Source organism: Pseudonaja textilis, chromosome 2, assembly GCF_049901715.1.
Source record: "Pseudonaja textilis isolate UNSWEBS1 chromosome 2, rPseTex1.2, whole genome shotgun sequence".
Lineage (NCBI taxonomy): Eukaryota > Metazoa > Chordata > Lepidosauria > Squamata > Elapidae > Pseudonaja > Pseudonaja textilis.
This window is the reverse complement of record NC_141991.1, coordinates 29,087,786-29,105,494: the sequence shown is the minus strand read 5'-3', so window position 1 is coordinate 29,105,494 and position 17,709 is coordinate 29,087,786. Positions and strand designations below refer to the sequence as shown.

Below are 17,709 nucleotides of genomic sequence, written 5' to 3'. Positions count from 1 at the left end.
TGTGAAAAGATTTGGAATGTGAATTATAAAATAACAAAATTGGTGGCATATAAGGAAAACCAACATAAAATGTTCTATCGTTGGCATTTGGTACCTTCAAGACTGGCTAAGATTTACCCAAACTTAAAACCAAATGGTTGGAAGTGTGGACAACAACAAGGTACCTTCTTTCATTCTTGGTGGACATGCCCCAAAGCGATAAAATACTGGAAAATGATTCAAACGTGGCTAGAAGAGTTAACTAAAAACAAAATTGATTTTGTCCCGGAATTATTATTCTTAGGAATAATAAAAAAAAACCCTATAATAGAAAGATAAAATATCTTATATTACATATATTAACAGCAGCAAGTATTTCATATGCTCAGTACTGGAAGGAAAACTCTATACCACCTGACGGCTTAATAATAAAAAAAAAATTTAGAGTGTGTGGAAATGGCTAAAATAACTATGGAATTAAAAGGGAAAACAGACACAGTATACAATGCAGTATGGGAAACATGGTTTATTTGGATAAATAATAGATATAAAAATAGAAAATGTAAATAATGTATATAATAAATAAGACGGTATAATAGTATTATGCATTGTAAGTTTTGATAGGACACATAAATGTATATATAATGTCACAGTGCTATTTAATAACTATTGGTATTATGTATAAATAGAAAAAAATTCAATAAAGCATTATTAAAACAAAAAAGGAATAAAAGGGGCTTCACCGGTTTTTTGTGACTGTGTTTGTTTTGTATCCCACCCTGGGTCATCACGTGAAATATCTGAGAAGTTCCAATTTCTATTTTTTTAAATCAGGACTGTATCCATAGGGCTTTTTTTAACAGACTTCCAATTTTTTGTTTCCTTAGCAGTTGAAGCACAAATTAGGTAATTTAAGACCATTCCGTATTTTGATCAGATAATTTAGAGAAGCTAATTATTTGAAACTTCGCCAAGCCAAACCATACTGAAACCTACCTGGGTTTGTACTTTTCTTAGAATATTTGAAAGTTGCTATGTCAGATAAGTTGTTGTAATTCATAGTTCAACATTGGGCACGGAGTCAAGGAGCATTGCTCCTGCAGATTTTACATCTAATGTTTGCCCTGTTTTGTTTTTTAAAAAATCTTAAGTCTCCCTATCATTTTTGCACTTTGCACCAAGAGTTTCCTTACTAATGGCTCTGTTTGCTTCTCTGTTTTAGCCACATCAACAGGAAAACACAATATGAGAATCCAGTTCTGGAAGCAAAAAGGAAAAAGCAGCTTGAACAGCAGCCCCCGCCAGCACAGCCTCCACCGCAACCATCTGAAGGTTGGCACCTCCTGAATAGAATGACCAGGGTTGAACAAATGGCCAAATGCCACACATACACACTTCTCTAAAGTTTCATATTTTTGATAAATGACTGAACAGTCCTGGCTTCCTTCCTGCACGAAGACACAGGGAACGTGAGGTTATTTAACTGGAATATTTAAGACAAATAATCTGCTCACCCAAATGGTTATGTGGCCACTATGAAAAATCTCTTTGGGACTCTATGGAGGGTCTCTATGGAGAATCCTATGCAGTTGTGAGTTAACTATTGAAACTTGAATTTGAAACATGCATGCTTGAGACATGTGTAAAGCCCTATTTGTGGAAGAAATGGAGCCTGATAGGTATTCTACATGTTTAGTTCACAAAATTACATGTACAGTTCTTGTAATCACACATGCACAAGGACACATATACACTTATGAAAGACAAAAAGATAAGACTGCAAAAACTTTTTGAGTACAGAGCTTGAAGCTAATACAATTGCATTCTGTATGCACAAATTGTCATAAAATTATATTAAAATTGTTCCAAAGCAAACAGATATCATCTCAAACTAGAGTGATTCATTATAACAAGGTAGCATTATTTGTTTGTGTGTATATATATATTTAATATTCTTATCTGACTACCTGAAACCAACTGAACTCTAGGTGGCTTACAGAGTGCAGGAATTAAATAAGAAAAAAATAACTAAAAATACAAAGCTAAAAATGATCAAAATGTAAAAGTACTGTCTGGAAGTGTCAGGCACAAGCAACTAAAACCACTTGTGTAAACTTTATTGTTTATCATTAAATTGCTAGCTTTCCCTGGGAATGACCAGATAGGACTTCATGGATTCATGCTTATGCCGTTTACAGCAGCGTAATGAGTCTAAGCTTAGCCCTTGCTTGACTCCATCCCTCCAGATCAGAGGTGGGCTGCTGCCAGTTCAAACCAGTTCATCCATACTGATAGTTTCGACCACTGGCTGCCCCCCACCCCCACCCCGTGTATCCCATCCTATTATCTCACTCTCTGGCTAGCTCGCCCCACCCACACAGCCCAGCTGTTTATTACTCCAATAATTTCTGGGGGACAAATTTGTTTAATAGATAAATTATATCTGTTATATCTCAGTACTTTCTTCCATTAATCATTTTTTAAGTTGTAATCAGTTTTCTCTTCTGATACGCAAAATAAATGAATATAAAGGTGGCAGTCTAAATAACATAAGTATTCTAAGATCTTGTTTACCCCTGCAGTGATAGGCAATGGTGCAGCTCATAGTGGCCAATATGTTCCATCCACTGGTTGGTCTCCCACTCAGGTTTCCAGCTTTTGCTTGGCTAATGGTGCTGCCCACACTTGTTCCCGAGAACACTTTGAGAAATGCCCATAAAATCTATCGTGACAAGCCTTCTGAGGAAAGTCAAAGGAAGGGGACTGTGCCTAGAGACACAATGGGCTTGTATTAACAATGTACAAAACCAGAGTGGTTCATTGTGTGGCTGGATCCCATATATCAGGGCTCCCCCCCAAAAAAACCCCTGGTCCATGGACTGGCACCAGTCCACAGCATGCAAGAAACCAGGCCGCGCAAACAAGCAAAGCTCCACACGATGCACGCGACACACGAAACCGCAACCCCTCCAATCTGCAGAAAAAAACTTTCTCCACGGCACCGATCCCTGATGCCCAAAAAGCTTGGGGGGCCACTACTATATATAATATTCCAATAGCACTTCCTGTTCCAGATGATACAGTTCAAAAACAAATGTGCTTTGAATATTCTAGTCGGCATGTTAAATGCCCTTTGGATTGTAGAAGCAATGGGCTATTTAATGGTGAAAACAGTTAAAATACTCTGATACTCTTCTGGAAGGCACTGAAGACCTGGTTCTGCCAGCGGGCCTGGGGAACCCAGAGCGAGATGGGGCCCATCAAATGGCTCATGTGATCTGCTGTCGTCATGGTGGGGGAGGGGAGTTGGGAGGTGCCTTTTTTTAAACGATTTTGTTCTATTGTACTTTATTAATTTATTTGATTCTTTTTGTTAGTTTTTATTGGTTTTTTTTGTTTTTTTAAAAATATGGTTTTACATTCTGTAAGCCACATCGAGTCGCCATGGGCAAATAGGCGGCAATATAAATTCAATAAATAAATAAAATCTCTGTTTTCTTCTCTCTTTTTTTCAGAATGGGCTGAAGAGAATCCTCCCCTTGCTCCTCCTCCTGTTCCAAACCATATTCCCAGTAACCAGGAGGCAGTTAGAGATGTTCCAGTACAAAGTAAGTTGCTATAAGTGTAATGAAAGGTTTTTTGTTTTTAAAGTGTCAAAAGAAGAATATTTATCCGAAAATTAGACCGTAGGACCTTCAGGAACATTCATCCCAACTTTACACCTCCCTCCAAAATTGTTTGCTGTCCTCACTGGCTTTCGTCGGTTTAGATGCTTCTGGGATTATCACAACCAGATCATCATCTCCAAATAAGAATATACAGGTAGTCCTTGACTTACAACAGTTCATTTGTTGACCATTGAAAGTTACAACAGCACAGAAAAAAGTGACCTATGATGGTTTTTCACAGTTACCACCTTTGCAGTATCCCCATGGTCATATGATCAAAATTCAGATACTTGGCAACTGATTCCTATTTATAATGGTTGCAGTGCCCAGGGGTCATGTGAACAGTTTTTGTGAACAGCGAAGTCAATGGGGAAGCCAGATTCACTTAACAACTGAGTTACTAACTTAACAACTACAGCAGGGATGGGATTCAAAATATTTAACAACCGGTTCTGTGGGCATGGCTTAGGTGGAGGGCGTGGTTTGGTGTTCATGTGACTGGGTGGACATGGCTTGGTGGTCATGTTATTGGCTGGGTATGGCCAACTCAATATCACCCACATCAAGGCATGCATCTCCTCGCCTGGCCTCTCATGACTGTGGGGATGCTGCAACAGTCATAAGTTTGAAAAATGGTCACAAGTCACTTTTTTCAGTGCCATTGTAACTTTGAATGGTCCCTCCATACAAGCAAAGTATCAGCAAAGGCGGGGGGGGGAACTCCAGAGAATTTCCTGAGACAGGAAGTCTAGTCCTGCCAAGAATGTAATAAGGGTTAACGGAGAGTCAGTTTCTGTAAGCAATACCAGAATGTTTCCTTCCTGCCTTCCTTACGGGATTAGGCCAGTAATTTCTTCTAGCAACCGGTTCTCCGAACTGCTTAGAATGTTAACAACAGGTTCTAGTGAATAGGTGTGAACTGGTAGAATCCCACTCCCGAACTACAGTGATTCACTTAATAACTGTGGCAAGAAATGTCATAAAATAGGGGAAAACTTAATAATTGTCTCACTTAGCAACATAAATTTTCGGCTCAGTCATGGTTGTAAGCCAAGGACTACCTTGTAATGCTTATTAATTCAATATTATTAATTCCTACTATTCATCCAAGGAAGTAACTTTCTGATCATTGAAAATCTAGAATAACAGGAATAGAAAATGCCCTAGTTGTATAACATAATTGTACAAGACTATATACAATTTTCATATCTAATCTCTCCTTTCCAGTGTGTCTAAACTAAACCAGACAAGGGTGTCTAAGGTCTTACCAAACTTCAGGCAGACATTCAGAATGATGTAATAATACTTTTTTTTTTTTTAGTGTAAATTGATGTTGCCCTCTATTCTGAGAAGAATATTATTTTCCATAACGTTACATTCTTACCTGCTCATTCTTTGAGGTGTTCAGAGTAGCAAGGAAATGCTCAGATTCAAGTTTTGGAAGCCATTAAAGCAGGAAGCTTTGTACTCTCTCTTTTCTACTAAAAAATTCTCGTGAAAAGCTGCACTTGAGTCTACCCTTTTCAACATGTTTGAGGATGCCAAGCTGAAATGGGAAAGGGAGAATTAGAGAACATTGGGCATCTGCAGCTTGATACCAACCAAATGTACTAGCAGTATAGAAGCTCACTGTGCTATTGTATATACAGTATGTTATTAATAACATGCAACAAGAAATTATGACTAAAGGATGGGAATTCAGATTCCGGGTGGCAAGAGACTTTCTCTGGGGAGAAGCTATGGGCATTGCCACATCCCCTACTTAAAGTCTTCCTAGATGCAATCAGAGGATAAATACATCATTGATTTGGTTTAATTTTTGTGGACAGATTTATCTTTTGAAGAAGTACAATATTACTCTGTTTTGGATTATTTAGCATTAACATAAGAAGAAAGTATTGAAGATGTTCTGACTTAGAATACTTGGGAAGAACCAATTTAAGATTTTTTTTCTGTTGCTGTTGAATTAATATGCACATACAAATCAAGACCTGCTATACTTTATTATTTGTTTCATTTCAATCACGCTTGTGATTGAATAATTTAAAACAGGCCATAGAACTCCTCCTGAGTTCCTTTGGAACTATGAAAATATTTGGAGAGATTTTCTGCTATAGCAGCCAATTCAAAAAAAGGTAGTTTATTCACGTGGAAAATTCTGCCTTTTAATTGTTGTTCCTCTAAAATGTACTTAACGCACAATATATAATTGCCCATTAATTAGAAAAGCTGTAATGTATAATTTCAAAAGCTTTGCAGCTACTTTGGAGAGCTTTACTCCAAAAGAAACCTAGGGAAAGCTTATTGATCTCAAATGCACCCACCGTTTTGTCAAAGAGGCTGAATCATAGTCTCAGCATGTGTGAGCCATTCATAGGCCAAGTTAAACACATACCTGGCCTTTTGATTTCAGCTGATAAAAACTGGGGATTTAATTGCCTGTGATGGTGCACCAGAAATACAACAAGGAATTAATATATACAAAAATGATGCAAAGCTGGCATGCAATACACCTCTTTTATTCAAAATTCAAAATTTATTTTATTTTAATTGATATTACATAGATTAGCAAATGGTCATATATGTATATACATACTTTTCAGGCAAGGGAGGGATTCTACCAGTTCGCACCTATTTGCTAGAACCGGTTGTTAACATTCTAAGCAGTTCCGAGAACCGGTTTTAGAAGAAATTACTGGCCTAATCCTGTAAGGAAGGCAGGAAGGAAACATTCTGGTGTTGCTTACAGAAACTGTCTCTCCGTTAATCCTTATTACATTCTTGGCATGACTAGACTTCCTGTCTCAGGAACTTCTCTGGAGTTTTTTCCCCCTCCTTTGCTGGTACTTTGCTTGTGTGGAGTGACCATTCAAAGTTACAATGACACTGAAAACAGTGTCTTATGACCATTTTTCACACTTACGACTGTTGCAGCATTCCCACAATCATGAGGCGAGGAGATGCATGCCTCGATGTGAGTGATGTTGAGTTGGCCACACCCAGCCAATAACATGACCACCAAGCCATGTCCACCCAGTCACATGACCACCAAGCCACACCCACCACCTAAGCCATGATCACAGAACCAGTTGTTAAAAATTTGAATCCCACCCCTGCTTTCAGGGTCAACAGCACTCTATAGAGCCTAACTAAGAAGTAAGAAATAATAAATTAAAGGTATATGATAAAAAGAAAAGGAAATGGAAACATAATTAAATCTAGTTAATAGCAATTCCATTCATACAATTGCAGCCTTGCAAGCAAACTTTTTTTTGTCCCATTTATACATCACGCTGTAGATGTTTTCTGTTCTTTAACTCCTCACTTCTTGCTTTTTGAAAATCTCATCAACTCCGTCCAACTATAACGTTCTCAATCTTACTCTCGGTCTCCTTTTATTTATTCCTCCTTCATAAGCTTTCAGTTTCAATCCCTTTCAATTCTACTCCATGGGACAAGGCAACTTAATCTTGCCTCTTTTGTGCTAACAAACATTTCTGTGTTCAGTCCACACTGATATAGTTCCTATTGCTTCATGTCCCTCCTTGGCTTTATTGTCCTGGACCATCCTCTATCTCTTTAGAGTCACTTAGGCCATACAAATAAATCAAATCAAGTCATGTCAAATCAATCAATAGTTTTAATTCTTATTGCGTTCAACTTTTCTTTTCTATCACTTCCATAAAATATATTAGATAGTAGTACACTCTTATGCACAGCCATTTTTTTCCACAAACATTCTTTGCACAGACCTTGTTCTGCTCGCTACCTTTCTACCAGCATTTGGAAATTTAAACACTTATTATCCATTTCCCCATGTTTTTATTAACCCTTCTAACAAGATACACTTGCTCTAATTTTTCACCATTTATGTATTACATAACATCCATGCTTCTCATTGTATCCTATACAGTAGTCTGTCGAACATGTGCTGCAAATTGCTTGATTTTCCAACAACTTGAGATTAATTGCATAAAGAAGTACATGTTACATTGCCAACGAAGACTCCTCTAATGCTACAATAGAAGAGAATATAGATAGATGGGAGGATAGTAGAGGTAGGTAGGTAGGTAGGTAGGTAAATAAGACAGAGAGAGAGAGAGAGAAAGAAAAAAAGAGAAGGAAGGAAGGAAGGAAGGAAGGAAGGAAGGAAGGAAGGAAGGAAGGAAGGAAGGAAGGAAAGAAAGAAAGAAAGAAAGAAAGGAAGGAAGGAAGGAAGGAAGGAAGGAAGGAAGGAAGGAAGGTAGGTTGGTTGAATTGTGCTGTCCCTGGTACTCCCTGATCTTGGTTGTTCGGTTGTTCCAGATTTTTCATGATCTGACTAGGTAATATCATCTGTATGAGTGAGTGCAGGGTTCATGTTTGTATTTGGTAGCTTGATTTGCCAGTGTGGTTCTTTCTTTGGTAATTCCTTGATTAGAGTATTGTTTCCTGCTTGATAGTTTGTCTAGTATTAATTCCTCCTTATCTGGGTATTGGTTGCTGGAGAGGATGTGATTCCTTCTTACTTTATTATTGGGTCTTTTGAATGGTATATCCTTTTTTTTAATGGTGGAACAGGTGAGGAATTAAAAACAAAAGGCAATCTATGTGGGGGGTTTTTCTATATGTCTCTGGCAGATTTTTATGAATGTCAATCATCCAGAAATTCCCTAGTGTTTTTTAATTTTGCTTGCTCTAGGATGGGGTGACAAACTTGCGTTGTCATGGCAGCATCATGTAATATATCGGGACTTTTTTCCCCTTCACTAAACCGGGCAGGGGTGGACCAGCACATGACACATCCGGACTGCGGGCCGTGAGTTTGACACCCCTGCTCTAGCATGCTCACAATTTTTCACTTAAAACTATGGTTGAGTCTGTCTATTGTGAGATTAAGGAGTTTTCATAATGTCTTCTGGCTGCTAATTGGTGTTCACGTATGCTGCCTACTGGTCTTCTGCCTATCTGCTCTTCATAGTGGCTGTTACACATTGATTTTAGTCCAGATAAGAAGCATGACAATGAACACTAATTCGATCTTCATTGCAAGATTCTATTAATAGAATCTTGCAAGTCAGAAAATATCTCTCCTGTCCCTCATTTCTACTCCTCTGAAAACCAGGGATAGTCCTTTCTCAAGTCTACTGTCTCTATTCTTCCTTCCTGTCTCTATCTAATGTCTCCCAAGGTTATTTCCACATACCATTGTAGGGTGAAGATAAGGTGCAGGGAAGATCAGCTGACAGGCCATTGGAATAAGTCATGTTAGAATAGTAGCAATCTTGGTTGGTATCTGAGAGAAGGGAGGGAAAGAGGCCTGGAAAAATTAAATGGTGAGTAGACCTGTGGTAGGTGTTGTACTGGGGCATCAATGGCAGAAGCCAACATAAGAAAAGAAAGATAGTAAGCAAATTGAGAAGTAAATGGTATAGTAAATAGTAAATGATGCTGTGAATTCAGAAAATGAAAAGTGCACATCAGATTTGACTTTCTCTTCCTGACTGGAATTTGTTTCATCTGAAACCTGGAATAAGCAATATTTCTGGGTCTCAGTTCTGTTAAGGTATGACCACCTCAGAATTATTTAGCAGAACCCCATGGGTTTGTCCTAAGTTTTACACTATAGATTTTCCCATTTGATACCCCTTGTGTTTTTCAATGTTTGGGTGTGGGCAAACTTCTCAGAAGAGGAAAGCTCAATCAAGTTCTAACATTTAGTCCTTCTGAGGGTTAACTCATTGATAGAGGAGAATATCTGTAGTTGAAATAAGGGGTCTTTGGTGTTTTCTCAGTTTGGTTGTTTTCTTTCAGACATTTCATTACCAAACTAACATCATCAGTGCTGATGGGAGGTTAGTTAATTGCTCTGCTGGCAGAAGTTAGAGAAGAGAAGGATACTACAGAGAAATTAGTGCATTTATTTTTCCTGATTTATAAACTTCTGGAATTTTCACAGCAGGGAAGCCATTTTTCACCCGGAACCCATCTGAACTGAAAGGGAAGTTCATTCACACCAAACTGAGGAAAAGCAGCAGAGGCTTTGGTTTCACTGTGGTCGGCGGAGACGAACCAGATGAATTTCTTCAGATAAAGAGTTTGGTGCTTGATGGGCCTGCAGCACTGGATGGCAAAATGGAAACAGGTAGCTTGACAGGAAACTCCTGGATTCTCTGCTCTAATGGGAGATCAGCCACGGAAAAGTAGCGTAGTTAACTGGAGTTCAATCATGTTAAGTTTGCCTTAATTTCTGTCTCAAAGCAAAAGAAGGGAAATAACACATTCCTCTGGATAAAACTAGAAGTTCCATTCCACAGTTTTGTTCCACACTCTTTACAGTACAGTTTGCCAGCTGTTTGGGTGATGTGGGTGCCTTGTTTTAAAAATCATGATTGTCTTGCCTCCTATAAAATTTCATGTCAATCCACTGAGAGTTATCGTTGGTGGAAACTAGATGAAATAAAGAGGAGAGACAGGGACAGTTTGGTGTAGTGGTTAAGGTAGTGGGTTAGAAACCAGGAGGCTGGGAATTCTAGTCCCACCATAGACACAAAGCTTGGGCCAGTCACCTTTTCAGCCCTAGGAAGGAGACAACAGTAAGCTTCTCAAATCTGGCCAAGAAAACTGCCGAGACTTCTTCAAGCAATCACCAGGAATCAAAGTTGATTCAAAAGTTTTTTTAAATCTCTGATTTAAAAAAAAGAGCAGCAGTCCTACAGTTAATAACTTACCCTCTATACATCCACTTGTCTTTTAAACAAAAAGAAAATAATAAAATATTCAATCAAGAGCCCCTTTAACTAATACAACGCTAGAGAAAAATTAGTAGTCTACCAGAATCTAAACCTCAATTATTCTATTCTGGCCAAAGGACTTTTTCCCCCAAAAAAGCAAAAGAAAAGAATGTCAAGGAGGTTATAGTGTCTCTCTATAATACGTCTATATATAGCACTATAAATAGGTTATACTGTCAAACCACACAGGCATAAAGCCATTACATTGTAGAAGCAAAATATTACAATCTTCCGAATTTCTTAATAGTAGAGAATTAAATCTAAAGGACTTGTGTGTATTTTTAAAACATGTGCTATGTCAAAGCCGAAATGTTCTGCCATTTTTTTGGATATAATTCAAAACAAAGTCCTTCACTGTGTGAGTCATAATTGAGCACACACAATGTAGCACTGCTGCACTTAACAAACCTTTTGAAGGGACAAAACATATTAGAGCTTAAAAATGCAAAGAGTAAATTTCCAGGACACTGAAGGATAATCCCATATCTGCTACAAACCTCATTTTATATAGGCAAAAGAGTTTTATGTAAGCAATTTCTTTTTCAAAAATAAAAACATCAAAATATTTCTTTCCAAGTGAACTGAACTGTAACCCAATCTATCAAAAATTATGTTTGAGATGTTTTAAAACAATTAAAAGCAAAAATTCCTTCATCTTTATTATTGGTTAAAAGTGAAGCTTGACTGCTGAAACCAGTGTAGTCTTTTCCAGTCAACAAAATGATTCTTTTTTTAAAAAAGTATTTATCAGTAAATTAGTTTATTCTCATTCAAGAATGAAATTTATATTACTACAGGAATATTTGATGATTTCCATGTTGGAATATATTTACTATTATAACAGTGTTTGTTCCGCTTTATATGACATGCTATTATTGTTCCCTTTCCTGGGGAATTTTAGAATGTAAGCTACAGGTAGTGCTTAATTTACAACCACTCACTTAGTGAACATTTGGAGTTACAACAAATATTCAAAAAATGCCATGAATACAATTACGCACCCAAAACATTGCATTCTATCACCCACGGCATTAAACACAGATCCAAATCCATTATCTTGTCCCCAGGAACTCATGTGCTTAGTTATGTAAGGTAATTTCTGAATTTTAAAATGCTATATTAAATATTAATATAACATAAGCATAATAGTTTTAATATATGTAATATTCCGCTTTGGATTCAATACCTCCTTTTTCATAATCTCTGAATTTGTTGTAGTGAAAGATGGCTATGCAAGTTTTAGTTTCACAAAAAGAAAAATTATTATAATAATTTTTAATAATTGATAAGCTAAAATCACTCTTTGTCTCTGTTACATAGCATTTTGAGTTATTTGATGCCGAGATAAATGAACAAACCTGGATACATTTCCTTGAACAATGTGTGTGTGTGTGTGTGTGTGTGTGTGTGTGTATAATATGGTATTCAGCTTTGTTCGGGTATTTTCCCACGTCATTATAGTTGTGCTTTTAAAATTGTAGCAACGTTTCGGCAGAATCTCATCTGCCATCATCAGGCTTCTGTCAGACGAACACAATACAGATGATGGCAGATGAGATTCTGCCGAAACGTTGCTACAACTTTAAAAGCATAACTACAATGACGTGGGAAAATACCTGAACAAAGCTGAATACCATACATATACACATACATACATACATACATACATACATACATAGAAATATTATATTTGATAAAACTACTAGTAATAGTTCTTGTTCCTCTTCCGCCTCCTTCCTTTTGCTATGGAGTAAATGAAGCAAGAAGTTTGTATGATAACCTAACAGAGTTTCAACCATCTGTTCTGTAGGAGATGTTATTGTCAGCGTGAATGACACATGTGTCCTGGGCCACACCCATGCTCAAGTGGTCAAAATCTTCCAGTCAATTCCTATCGGTGCCAGCGTGGACCTGGAACTGTGCCGAGGCTATCCTCTGCCTTTTGACCCAGATGATCCCAACACAAGCCTGGTGACGTCTGTGGCCATTTTGGATAAAGAACCGATCATTGTAAATGGGCAAGAAAGCTATGACTCTCCGGCAAGCCATGGTAGCAAAACAGGGAAAGTCAACGGGATGAAAGAGCAGAGACCTAGCAGTCCCGCCGAGGTTTCTTCCAATGGATCCCACGGCTACCCCAATGACACAGTCTCCTTGGCTTCTTCTATAGCAACGCAACCTGAACTCATAACTGTACATATAATTAAAGGGCCAATGGGCTTTGGCTTCACTATAGCAGACAGTCCCGGGGGTGGGGGACAGAGAGTGAAGCAAATTGTCGACAGTCCAAGGTGCCGTGGTCTAAAAGAAGGGGACCTTATAGTTGAAGTCAACAAGAAGAATGTGCAGAATCTAACTCACAACCAAGTTGTGGATATGCTGATTGAATGTCCTAAAGGAAGTGAGGTGACACTGCTGGTACAGCGAGGAGGTAGGTTTTTTTAAAATTTAATACCAAAGTACTCTACTTAAAACATTGGTGTCTAAATATACATAACTAGTTTAATTTGGCTTAAAAAAAAAAAAGATAGCTGTTGGCTTTTAATTTAAATATTTTTAAACAGCATTGTGAAAACATAACAAAATATGGCATGATATTATTTTGAGTTAGCCCTGGTCCTTGTATTTGCCTCTATCTATTTGTATCTTTCACCCTTCTCCACACGCACGCTTTCTTATTTTTACAAGTAACTCAAGGTAATGAACATAAATGCATTAGAAAGTTTGCTTAATGTGTTGATTTTTTTAAGATATAAACACTACAGGTAGTCCTCGACTTGCAACATTTCATTTAGTGACCAGTCAAAGTTACAATGGCACTGAAGCAAGTAACTTCTGTCCTTTTTTCACACTTTTTTGACCATTGCAGCATCACCAAGGTCATGTGATCAAAATTCGGATGCTTGGCAACTGGATCCCCCTTTGAGACCCTCTGATAAGCAAAATCAATGAGGAAGCCAGATTCACTTAACAACCAGGTTACTAATTAACAACTGCAATGATTCACTTAACAACTATGGCAAGAAAGCTTGTAAAATGGGATGAAATTCAACAAATGTCTCACTTAACAATATACATTTTGGGCTCAATTGTGGTCATAAGCCGAGGACTACCTGTATTTAGAAATTGATGGCTATATTACAGGCATAGATGGCATTTAAACTTTCTTGACCTAAATATGATTAGATGGGAGTTTGCTTGTTTGCTTATTGAAAAGTTAAAATATCTATTTTTTTCATGGAAACATTGAACTTCTCGAAGTCAGGTGATTCATAATGTGTCTCATTTCTGTCTTAATTTTTTAGTACATTTCAGTTGATGATTTTATTACAGAATCATAACAAGGGGTTTGCTATCACCTTGCTTCAGTTGTTATGCTCACCTTCCTATTACTACAGAAAATTCATTTAATTCTTGGTACTTAAATACATGTTTGTTTCTCCATGTTCTCCATTGTTTTAATGTATAGAGGAAGAGCCATTCATCCCTTGGACTTCATCTATCTTTTTTCACAGAGTACTTCTCAAGTTGTCCAGAATCAAAAACAGACAATATTTTAGGCCTGTGGATTCAATTGGATATTTGTGTGATTGAGAGATCTTCGCATAAGATAACATTTCAGGGAGGTGTTGATTTACAAAATGGCTGCTAGCATGGATGTGACCACTATAAATTATGTGTTCATCAGAAGGCAAAAAGGAGTGGGGTTGCCTCTTCTCTAGTTTGAAACTACTAGAATATTTGTACTATGGTATTCCAAGTTATCTTGTTTTATTATTTTAATTTTCCAAGAAAGCAAAGGGACCAATTTGCAACTTAAAGGCAATTTTGGATAACTTATGATGTGCATATTGAATCTGATGTGTTGTCAGAGGACGATTCACAAGCATGAGAGTACCTATGGTTACCACAGTGCCTAGTCTGTACAATGGTGGCCTTGGAAAGAATGTGCATATCCTCACGTTGGTTGTAGTTTCTTTAGCAAAGGTGGGTATTTTCGCTGTGGGATCTGCATGTAGTCATTTAGTGTCAAGCACTAGGGAAGTCAGGAGACCCTGCAGTTCAAATGTGTATAAAGATTTATTGTAAACTTAAGCTCCCTATAAAATTCTGAACCACTAACGGTCAAGGAAAATTAGCGGGAGTGAAGAATAGAAAGGAATGCAAGATGTGCTGGACTTAGAGCTCTTGTGGGTATGCAAGGACTCATGACTGATGATGCATTTAACCCCTCCTTCGGCCTCAGCATGGTCATCTTCTATATCTAGTAGTGTATTTGTGGCTGCAGTCCCCAACCTCATGACAGGTAGGGCTGATACTTCAGAAGCATTTCTTGGCTGAGAGAGTCTAATGGATTAGATGATGCCTTAAACATTGCAGAATCTAATTGCACTTATTTCATCCTTTGAAATCTACAAATCCCTACAGATGTTGGATCAATTTTTCCATTAGGAGAGGCCAAGAGACAAAATCAGATAAAATATAGCTAGTGCAAATTATAATGCATGCATTTCATCCCCTTAATCTAAACTCTACAAGTAAAACATGGGTCTGAAAATAACTGCTAATTATCACATAATATTTCTGCCCATTCCTCCTGAGCCTCCAGGTAGAGTAGAAAGTGTAGCCTTTAGACTGAAAAAAACCCCAGGGTGTTAGTCACCTTCTGTTCAAGTGACTTTGTAATAAAAGCTTCTCAGTTTCTATTCATTGTATTGATAATTCATCAAGCCCTTGGTAGGTGTAATCACTCAAAAAATTGACTTCATCTCTCTTTAGGACATCTCTCGATCATCACCTTCTCTTATCTGCAGCGCCACAATAACAAGCAGATCTTTGGAAATGCTGATCGTTTCTTTATCTCTGATTTTCACTATTTGTGTATGTGTAATAACTATGCATTTCATTGTTTCCATCTGCATAGTGGGATTTCTCATTTCAGTGTCATAGATTATGCTAAAGGCTATCCCATTCTACTTAAACACTGTCGAATTTCTTATTGTTGTTCTTGAATAGCTTGAGTTGTTCAGTATCTACTCGCAAAGTAAGAATCTTACCCTAGACTTTAGAAAAGATGTTGCAGCTGCCACATTTAAAATCCAGTATTACTGAGCTGTCTCATTTTAGTTTTCTATGTTATTTTTGAGAGTAATTTTTTAAAAAAGATGCATGAAGAACAAGGGATGAAAATCCCTAATTTGATAGTTCCAACTCCAAAATGGAAAGCTTACATTATGGCAGACTGGCTAAAGTTGCCTGTTTTCTTCTTGTTGTTAGTATAAGGACAGATGGACAAGACAGCTTAGCCTTGGCTAGAGGAAAAGAGTATCCAGGGTATGATTTAGAGCAGCAGCCCCCAACATTTTGGATACCAGGGACCGGTTCCGTGGAGAGAGGTTTTTCCCCAGACCGAAAGGGGCGTGGTTTCACGTGCTGCATGCATCCCGCGGATGGGGCTTCGCTTGTTTGCATGACCCAATTTCTGGCATGCTGTGGACCAGTGCCGGTCCACGGACCTGGGATTGGGGAGGCCCTGATTTAGAGTACCATGATATTTGCATGCTGTCCGAACCAGTGCTATTCAGGTAGTCCTCGACTTACGACCATTTGGTTAGTGCCTGTTCAAAGTTACAACCAGGCTTCAAACATCTGTCCATTTCAGCGTCTCCACAGTCACATGATCAAACTTCAGGTGATGGGCAACTGACATGTATTTATGACAGTTACAGTATCCCTAGATCATGCAATCCTCATTCGTGACTTTCCCAGCCAGCTTCTGGCAAACAAAATCAATGATCAAAATCAGATTCACTTAAAAGTTGTGTGATCCACTTAACAAGCATGGGATTTGCTTAATGACTGCAGCAAGAAAGGTCATAAAATTGGGCATAACTCACATCACAATTGTCTCCTTTAATGACAGAAATTCCAGTCCCAATTATGGTTGCAGGTCCAGGACTCTACCTGTATAGAAAAGAATGAGTGGGGTTTTTTTAACAAGTACATTAACATCACACACAAAGTTTTAAGGGCATCCTTGAATTTTCCAGAGCTGTTTGTTTTATGTAACTAAGATAACCAAAAATGCAACAGTAATGCTCCAGTATAAATTTTTTTAGTAGTTGTTTTAGAGAGGAAATTTTGGCAGACATCACCCCCATTCTGTCAGTGAGGAGAGCATCTCTTGTGAAAACTCCTCCTTCTACATGACTCTGTTCTTTTTCATTTCACTTCCACCCTGTTTTTTCCTCAGTTGTGCTGCCAGAACCAAAAGTTCATATAATACACAATTTCTCCTTTTTGTTGGGCTCCTTCTGGGAGGGATTTCTGGCTCTTGGTTTAGAATCAGACTCTTCATCATTCTTGAAGTACACACTGTTTGAGCTACCTCTCCTTCTGATGTCCCTTTGGAAACAGCACCTGGGAAAATGCCTTATTCTTAGGCAGGGTGGGCAACTATGACACCTTGACAACCTGTGGACTTCAAGTCCCAGAATTCCTGAGCCAGCATGGCTGATGTCTCAGGAATTCTGGGAGTTGAAGTCCATAAGTTGTAAAGATGCTATAGTTGCCCATCCCAGTTCTTAGGTCGTGATTTTACTGACATGCCATTTCTGCCCGGTCAAGCTCAGGTAAGCCTCCTCAATGTAGCAGAGATGCGTCAAAGATTCTTTGGTCATGATTACAAATCAGGCTGAAAAATATCAGGAATGTACGTGTAGTAGATGTGACAAGTTCAGCCAGGCTCCAAGCCACTGGTATTTCTTCACAATTATGCCTCTCTTTTAAAATTCAAGACGCACATCCAGAGAGAGGATAGCCTGTAAAATATTTACGATAATGCATCCACCATTAGAATCTTGATTCCCCATAATTAGATCACTTGTGCTGACAGATTCTTATCTCTGCTACCACTGGAACAAAGAGAAAGTGAATGAAGGAGAAAGCAGTATGAAGAATTCTTTTTGTAAATTAGCATTTTGAAAACTCCTTTAGTGTGGTATCAGGTATACTATTCCTCTCAGCTAACCAATAAAATAAGCTTGTCAGTTCTGATAGAGTCAATTTCTAAGTTTCTGTAAGAAATTTTATTATGTATTTGGGATAGGTACTTGGACCACTGGGTAAGATCTACGTCATTCACTACTTTCAGAGGGTGTCAATACACAAAGTACAAAAAGCACAATTGTATAAACAAATTACAGATAGTCCTTGAGGTACAACAGTTCATTTAGTGACTGTTTGAAGTTACGTCACTGAAAAAAATAACTTAAGACCATTTATTCACA

The 17,709-nt window shown here is 38.0% G+C and overlaps 1 protein-coding gene across 24 annotated transcripts in view; it reads left to right on the top strand.

Annotated features, from left to right (window-relative positions):
* Positions 1–17,709, top strand: part of MAGI1 (membrane associated guanylate kinase, WW and PDZ domain containing 1) — a 512,987-nt gene that overhangs the window by 407,245 nt on the left and 88,033 nt on the right. For all 24 annotated transcript variants that reach the window (XR_015741597.1, XM_087923629.1, XM_087923628.1 and 21 more), the window contains 4 exons: positions 1,202–1,311; positions 3,495–3,587; positions 9,586–9,771; positions 12,231–12,851. Coding sequence is in view for 23 of the 24 variants with exons in the window: in XM_087923629.1 (XP_087779755.1) it covers positions 1,202–1,311; positions 3,495–3,587; positions 9,586–9,771; positions 12,231–12,851 (1,010 nt within the window). In the remaining variant the exon portion in view is untranslated. The remainder of the gene's footprint in view (positions 1–1,201; positions 1,312–3,494; positions 3,588–9,585; positions 9,772–12,230; positions 12,852–17,709) is intronic.